General features: G+C 38.4%; 1 protein-coding gene across 1 annotated transcript; it reads left to right on the forward strand.

Moving 5' to 3' along the window:
• The first annotated feature begins 122 nt into the window (after window positions 1–122).
• On the forward strand, window positions 123–4,908 carry lctlb (lactase-like b). Its single transcript, XM_010797393.1, has 15 exons — window positions 123–135; window positions 237–413; window positions 537–697; window positions 778–865; window positions 975–1,084; window positions 1,178–1,306; window positions 1,431–1,526; window positions 1,627–1,681; window positions 1,768–1,929; window positions 2,545–2,822; window positions 2,951–3,077; window positions 3,180–3,379; window positions 3,520–3,583; window positions 4,479–4,523; window positions 4,685–4,908. Exons 1-15 carry the CDS (start codon window positions 123–125, stop codon window positions 4,798–4,800), a joined length of 1,821 nt encoding a protein of 606 aa, XP_010795695.1. The 3' UTR covers window positions 4,801–4,908.
• Window positions 4,909–8,592: the final 3,684 nt, after the last annotated feature.

An 8,592-nucleotide genomic window follows, 5' to 3' on the forward strand; every position in this document is an offset into this window, starting at 1 on the left:
GGGACCCCCCATAGTCTATCAGATTGTATGCTTTTAGAGACAGTTTGATGGTAATTGGGATTATATCAAGATTATTTTCTGTTACTAGTTCAACTTTTATCAACACTTTTGAAAAGAGGGGCATGTGTGTACACAGTATATGTATTTTGATGAAATTACATGTTTGCTACCTAACTTGTAATCGTGATTCAGAGGTGATGCTAAATGATTGTCTTTTGTGTGCAGACGTGAGTGAGGGACTGGAGCAGAACCAGACAGTGACTGTGCTGCAGGCTCAGGAGTACCATGCTGCCCCGCTGTAGCGATCAGTGTGTGTTATGTGTTTGTGCTGGTGCTGTGTCTGTCTTCGGCTGAGGACTTCGACTGGACAAAGAACGACCACGGCTCCTTCTATTATGGCACTTTTCCAGCTGGTAAACACAACCTTTTTCTCCAGTGGGATGGAGTTAGTGCATTATAATGAACTAATAAGTGGTGATATTATACGTCCTAGAGCTGTTCATATTACCTCCTATCTGTTCATATGTGCTTAATAGGATTTTCGTGGGGTGCCGGCAGTTCAGCCTATCAAACAGAAGGAGCCTGGGACAAAGATGGTAAAGGATTGAGCATCTGGGACGTGTTCAGTCATAAGAAAGGCAAAATCCAAAAAAATGACACCGGGGACTCGTCTTGTGAGGGCTACCACAAAATCAAGGTGGGATTATCAAAGAGATATAGAGAGAACAGAGGGGGGGAAAGGAAATCTAAATATTTAACTCTGTGTGTGTTGTTCAGGATGATGTTGGTCTGATGAAGGAGCTGAAGCTTAACCACTATCGCTTCTCCATATCCTGGCCTCGACTCATTCCCACTGGCATAAAGTGTGAGTAACTTGCTTTTAATTCAAGTATTTCTGAACTGAACCGGCACATATTATTTCCTTTGTCAAATACAAAAAACTCTATAATTACATAACATTTTATTATTTGCAGCTGACCATATAAATGAAAAAGGAATAGAGTACTATAACGAGCTGATTGACCACCTGCTGGAGAACAAGATCACTCCCATTGTAACTCTGTATCACTGGGATCTGCCACAGGTTGGTATACAAGACGTTCATAAACCTTCAATCATCTTGCATCACAGCACAATTCTTCTTTACTGAGTTACTGCACTCTTTTTCTCCTACTAGTTCTTACAAGAGCGATATGGTGGATGGCAGAATATAAGCATGGTCAATCATTTCAATGAATTTGCCAACCTGTGCTTCGAAAGATTTGGAAACAGAATCAAGTACTGGATGACTTTCAACAATCCATGGGTAGGTTCAATATAAAGGATTTGCAGGTGTACCATTGACATGGCATAGCTTTGATTAGTTTATTACCTTTGAATTGAACTCCTGTTGTTCTCAGACTAATAATCTGCTAACATTTTTCATTTAGTCTGTAGCAGTGGAAGGCTATGAGACCGGTGAGCACGCTCCTGGTCTGAGGCTGAGAGGAACAGGCGCATACAAAGCTGCACATCACATAATCAAGGTAGGAGAGTTCATGAATATTCACTTATCAATAACACTTAGCAATGCATGTGCCACTTGAAATGTAAATCATGTCTAAAATAATCATCCCTTTTTCATAGGCACATGCTAAAGTTTGGCACACTTATGATACACAGTGGAGGGCGAAACAAAAAGGTAAACAGGGTCAAACTCAAGTTCATTATTTGCCTCTCAACAGTACTTTCTGTCTGAGTGTTGAGTGCTGCTGTTTGCATGTGCAGGTCTGGTGGGCATCTCTCTGTCTGGAGACTGGGGGGAGCCGGTGGATATCACCAACCAGAAAGACATCGAAGCAGCTGAGAGATACGTCCAGTTCTACCTGGGCTGGTTTGCCACACCCATCTTTCATGGAGACTACCCTCAAGTGATGAAAGACTTTATTGGTAGGTTCAATATTTAACATCCTGAATCCGGTGTTATATTGGTGATTTGGGAATTAACTAACTACTACTTGTTTGCACTGGTGGAATAAGTGTTCAGATCCTTTACTTAATTAAAAGTTGCAATATCAGTTTGTCAAAGTACTTGAAAACAAGTTGCATTTAAAATACAAGTAACAGAAAATACACTTTTGTGTATATTACTATATTGTATTTTTATTATTCATTCGTTTTATTATAACTGATTCATTCATGTTGTGAAAAATTCACCATAATCAGTCCACGTGGAACTTATTTGAACTATTTTGTATGCTGTTGCGTTTTTTCATATTTTTAATGAACAAAACACATGATAACCTGATAAAACATAATTCATTGTTGTCATGTTTTATGAAATAATCAATTGTGGTGAAGTTAAAATCGTAGTCTGCAAATTAATTAGTATCTTAGGTCAGATGAATGTAGTAGAGTAAAAATGGTCATACTTACTTCTGAAATGTAGTGGAGTAAGAGGAAAACATTGTATAAAATGGAAATACTCAGGTAAATTGCAAGATCCTCGAATGTATACTTGAGTAAATATACTCAATTACATCCCACCGCTGCTTGTGTGTGCAGGTAGGAAGAGTGTCCAGCAGGGCCTCGGGACGTCCCGTCTGCCCAGTTTTTCCCCTCAGGAGAAGAGCTACATCAAGGGGACGTGTGACTTCCTGGGCGTCGGTCACTTCACCACCCGCTACATCACCCAGAAGAACCATCCCTCAGCTCGTAGCAGCAGCAGCTACTTCACTGACCGGGACCTGGCGGAGCTGGTGGACCCCCGCTGGCCGGACCCCGGCTCTGAGTGGCTCTACTCCGTGCCTTGGGGTTTCAGACGTCTGCTCAACTTTGTCAAGGTGAATTATGGTCTTTACATTTGAATGATGCAGAAGAGGCTTATTGACAGTTGTGCAGAAGCTGAAATTATCTTGTAGGCCTTTAATTACAAAAATCAACTTATTGCATATTGACTTGTTCCCTATAGTCTCAGTATGGAAACCCAATGATTTATGTGACTGAGAATGGAGTCTCTGAAAAGATGCTTTGCACAGAGCTGTGTGACGACTGGAGGATACAGTACTTCAAAGACTACACCAATGAAATGCTGAAAGGTAAATGAGCTTATAATATAAGCACCTGCAAATCTTTGGTCATTTGGAGCATATTTATTTAAAGCTCAATCCCATTTTTGTGGTCAACTCACTCTCACTCAGCTATCAAAGATGGAGTCAATGTGAAGGGCTACACCGCATGGTCCCTGCTGGACAAGTTTGAGTGGGATGAAGGCTACTCCGAGAGGTTTGGCTTGTACTATGTGGACTTCAGGAACAAAAACAAGCCTCGTTATCCCAAAGCTTCTGTCCAGTTTTACAAACGCATCATCAGCTCCAATGGATTTCCCAATCAGAGAGAGGTAAGAGACTTAATGAGTCCTGCCTCCATTCCTTTCATGACAACACTTAGATATTCTACCAAAATGAATTGGATAATGCTCTAATGTGCCACCAAATAAATGTCAGTTATTTTCTGAAATTGCATTGTGAACCTCCACAGGTTGAGAACTGGAGGAGGAAGGCAGTGGAGACGTGTTCCACCAGTAACCAGCTCCTCGCTGCAGGTCAGTGTGTATTGCAGGTGAACTAGCTGGGGTAAACAAATAAAGATTCTGACTTAAATATCAAACAACTGGCCAATAGTATAGAAAAAAAGGGTAAATAATATCAATTGTAATCTGACTTGAATATGTGTTGCTGCCCCTCAGAAAACACATGGACAAATTATAAGATGAATAAGAATGGAAGTATAAGCCAAAGTTAAACAAATCTCTAACAGAATATCTGAGATATCTTTTTTGTTTGCCCCTCCAGCTAGAAGAAAATCCAAGGAACATGCAGAACTGCCAAAGGTTTGGCCAGTGCATGATGAAGTTTAGATCTTGAGGGTATATGTTTTTTTATATTATTTAATATCAGTTTGAGTGTTGTTGCTTTGTGATTGTGTTGTTCTAAAATTAACTAACATAATTGCAGTTTAACGCTTAAACATGCATCTGAAATAAGCGTGTACTCTGTGTGTACTATGTGCAACTACGTCTTCATATATTCAAACTTTTATTAGTGTGCTTGAATCTCATTTGCAACCATGAGCAGCCCTTTAGATTTCACAGCAGCTTTGACAAAAACTTTGTTTATCTATGGATTTGTGCCCATGGGGTAATTCACAAAGCAGGATTATAAATTCACTAAAACAACATAATACCAGTTAAACTGTCTCATACATTGGAAGTTGATTTATAAAACCAAACTCAAAAGTGATGTTAAGGAACACGATTTAGCAATGCCAGCTGATGACTGGTATTTATAAGTTACATTTCAGGGGATTTGATTCTTTCACAATAAACTGGCCATGTTACAAATTCTGCTTTCTGAAATATTCCCCATAATCTGCATGCAAGTTCTCAAAGGGTTAAAGTGTTGTCAATCAACTCTGAGTACTTTCTCTTTCTTTATTAGAGGAACAGCGGAGTACTGCTGCCAATATTCTAAGACTAATACATGGTAAGGAATCACTTATGCTCACAGAAAAAAGTTGATTTGATTTAGGAGGAAAATATTAACCCTTTGAGTGCTGTGCTGGAGCTTTATCACCTGCTTCATAAGCAAAGTCTGAACTATAGAAAAAGATTCTACGGAGTTGTTAATGTGTGTATGCTTTGCAGACCCTTTGACCAGCCACATGGAGATGGTAACTGAGATAGTGGTTCCCACCGTGTGCACGCTCTCCATTTTGCTCAGTGCCGTCTTCCTCATGTTCCTGCTGCGGAGGCGCAACTAAAAAATGTTTACAATCAACAAACATCAATACACATGCTTGTATTTAAGTGCATCTTTTCTTTAATTGATTATGTGTGAACATAAATACATTATTTGAGCTGAATTTGTAGCAAATATGTGACTTCATTAAAGTACTTTGATGTGCATACAATGTTTGCTAAAACAACTGATTGACTATTGAGCCTTTTATAATGAATGTAGTACTGGGTTAGGGTTAGTGTGATAAACCCTGCTGCATTTTGGGATTTTCTTACAATATTGCTGTGGAATATTACCATTGCAAACAGCCCTTGTGTTATATGGTACTTTGTGGTTTGAGTTGTTCAGCTAACATCTCTTTCAACCGCTTCATTGATCATTAAAAACATCTGTGAATGTGAACTGCAATAAGAAAACCATACATAATCACATCATCAAAAAACAGGACTTATATTTATTTTTTCCAAACAATTGACAATAATACAGTATATTAATAAAAGCATACACTTTGTGATGTGGTATAAGATATTCTGGAAAGTTCAAAAGGCACCTTTAAAACATGTTAATTGCTGATGAGAAAATAGATAATAACAATAAACGCGTCTTTGTCGTTAAGTTGTGCTCTGTGTGTAAACTCATGCAAAGTTGACGAGGCTGCAGCAAACCATGGTGGTGAAGAAGGCCGGATCCTCACTGTCCACATTCACTGTTTCATTTGGATCTAAATACAGAACAGAAAAGGATTATTAATGTTATCGGTACTTTATTAGGATAATTATTAGTTAATATGTTGCATGAACTATGTTTTGGAGTGGTGAGGATCACCCGCTTCAAAGATGACATGATCCACCAGCGGTCTGTCACTCAGCTGTACGGAGGTCCGGACCTCTTGGGGGCCGTGGCCACTGGAAACCTCGGCCCTCCACAGCACTGGGTTCTCTCTGTGGAACACACACACACGAGGGATCAGAAAATAGTCCCTGCTAAACCTATACAGTTGACACTAAAGCGCATATTGGGAGATCTGATCAAAAAACTTTGGATACAGAGGGTTTGAATTGGTTACATTTCAGTCACTACAGCTACATTTGAAGGTAGGTACGCACCTAGGAGCACATTACAAAATTGTGTGGAAGCAATTGGGTTAAAAATAAAAATAACAACACATATTAGTGGACTTACTTCTTACAAATGACTTCAAATCCTTTTTCTTTTTACTTCATACATGATGCAAATGACAAATGGCCCCTGCTACCTTTCTTCTAAGGCTGTAAGATATGGCCAAAATATTCCATCACAATATAGATCATTTCCTATCTCAATATAGACTTACATATAAATCTATAGTATGTATTCTGGTAAGTCAATAAGTTATATGAAACATGAGATGAAAAATGAACTACTAAATTAATAACTGACAGATAAAGGTATTGAGTTTCTTGTCATTATTTCTAATTTTCTCATAATTACAAACTTAAAGTGGACCTATCATGCTATATTTGAATAATATATTGTAGGGGCCATACCTATATAAAACATGTCTGCAACGTTTTTTTTGAAAAAAAAACGTTGCAGACATGTTTTATATAGGTATGGCCCCTACAATATATTATTCAAATATAGCATGATAGGTCCACTTTAAGTTTGTAATTATGAGAAANTGAAAAAGCATTACATCTGTTGGTCTTCAGAGACTGGTCAGCTTTCTGTCCCCAGAGTCAGAACTAAACATGGAGAAGCAGCGTTCAGTTATTATGCTCCAAATATCTGGAACAAACTACCAGAAACCTGCAGGTCCGCTGCAACTCTGACTACTTTTAAATCCAGGCTGAAGACTTTTCTTTTTGTCGCTGCTTTTAATTGAACTATTCATATCTTAAACTGCACTGTAACTTTTATTCATGTATTTTTTCTTTGAATGTTTATTTTATTATCTTTGCTTTTTAATGACTGTTTTTAAATGCCCTTTTCTTAATGTCTTTCATTTTTGTAAAGCACTTTGAATTGCCTTGTGTTGAAAGCTGCTATATACTGTAAATAAACGTGGCTTGCCAAAAAATATTAAATTAAAATGTAATACATTTTAAAATGGCATTTTCTTCCTTCCAATTACAACAATACAGAATGTCTATTATTCATATCAACAGTTTAACAGATGGAAAAAGATGTCTCCTGTTTCACCAAAAAAATCAATTCTCATCCCTGGTGTTTTTAAGTTTCCTCCTCTCACTTGTGTCACTTGGACCATCATTTGCTAAACAATTTTGTCCAAAAGCAAATCATGCTATACAAGATGCAATCCAATATTAAAGGTGAGCACAGAGAAAATGTCCCCGTTCAGCAGATATGTGTGACAAACTCTGCACTTGCATCATTCTGCAAAGTGTATCTAAACAACAAAGTGAAGTAGCAACAAGAAAAACACATTTTTGAGTGTGTGTGTGTGTGTGTGTGTGGGAGGGGGAATCTAATTGGATTCAGCCCAAGTCACCCACACAGGTGTTTTCACTTATTATGGCTGATTATATAACATCAGATTGAAGTACAGTGGAACTCCAGCTGAGTACATAATAATCAAAACTCAGGGGCAGGACTTTAAGTTTTTTGATGTTTCGATCACAACCAATGAAATTACATTCATCTTGTGTGCATTACTGCTACACCTCCTACCAAATCTGAAAGATCGCTTGAATTCCTACAAACTAAATGAATTAAACACTATTGAGCGTACAGATCAGTGGACCCCATCTATTTTGGCTTTTGAACCCTTTATATAATACACTGTACTTCGCCTCCCAGGAAAGAAACCCCCTGGTGTCAATGTTTTATTATCCATGTGGAAGACGGGGACTGTAGTCAGGTCTGATATCCCTGAGTTCCCACATCCCAATTTGTCAAAAGCAACTTAGAATTTACACAGTTCCTGTCCATTGGCTGAAGATAGAATACGACCAATCTTTCCTCTCTGTCAGTCCTGGTTTATGGAGAAAAAGATGATTTTGGCTGTAAGATGCTTTTGGTAAACCAGGCACGCCTCAGTGGCATTGTGTCTGTCAGGGCAGTGTGTAGAGACTTCAGAGCAGATTGTAAAATGGCAGCCTGTTTCAAGTTGTGCTTGATGTCTAATCTGCATGGACCGGTTGGGCTGACAGCTGAAACATCATTCACTAAGGGAGGTGATGGGCTCCTGCCTAACAGGTGAAAGCATTCATCGCTGGTTCTGACTTATATTTTCCACAGAGGTCAAAGTGACTGATACAGTATGGACCCTAAATTAAAGACAGAATAGATCAAAACGTGTTTCCATTTTGGGATCTATGAGAATACATCAGAAAGTTTAAACAATTAATAAGCACTGTTCGAATGAATCCTGATCGAACATCTTTGTTAAATGCAAAAGCCAGTTGATATTTTATATATGTTTGTATGTGGATGATTGCTAAACCGGGCATCTCTGGAAAAGCAAAGCCAGCTCTTGGAGGTTAAACATCTCTGAGTTGCTGCAAAAGTCCAACCTGGAGTAGAATATAGAAAATAATCTTCTTTTAATCCTCACAGCCACAGAAGGTGTCAACAAGTATCATATGTATCATATGTGTAAAGGGAGGCATTAAAGCAGGAAGGGTATTGCTGTGGGTTAAATCAGACACTGAATCCTGAGGGGTTTGGGACTGAAATAAATAATACAAGCGGAGCATGCACAGAAAAGGTCCCTTGTGGAGGGCTGATGAAAAAAAGATGATGAGATTATTTATTTTTTTAAATCTCTCTTAAAATGAGAGTACAATCAAACAGTATATATACAAAGTTAATG

The sequence above is a fragment of the Notothenia coriiceps genome, unplaced genomic scaffold (genome assembly GCF_000735185.1).
Source record: "Notothenia coriiceps isolate Sejong01 unplaced genomic scaffold, NC01 NC01_scaffold00037879, whole genome shotgun sequence".
Classification (NCBI taxonomy): domain Eukaryota; kingdom Metazoa; phylum Chordata; class Actinopteri; order Perciformes; family Nototheniidae; genus Notothenia; species Notothenia coriiceps.

Excerpts from the sequence above, each read along its gene's own strand:
- lctlb (XM_010797393.1), top strand. Across the intron at positions 1,307-1,430 it reads TGACTTTCAACAATCCATGG|TCTGTAGCAGTGGAAGGCTA; the intron begins GTAGGTTCAATA and ends TTTTTCATTTAG. Across the intron at positions 4,524-4,684 it reads TATTCTAAGACTAATACATG|ACCCTTTGACCAGCCACATG; the intron begins GTAAGGAATCAC and ends TATGCTTTGCAG.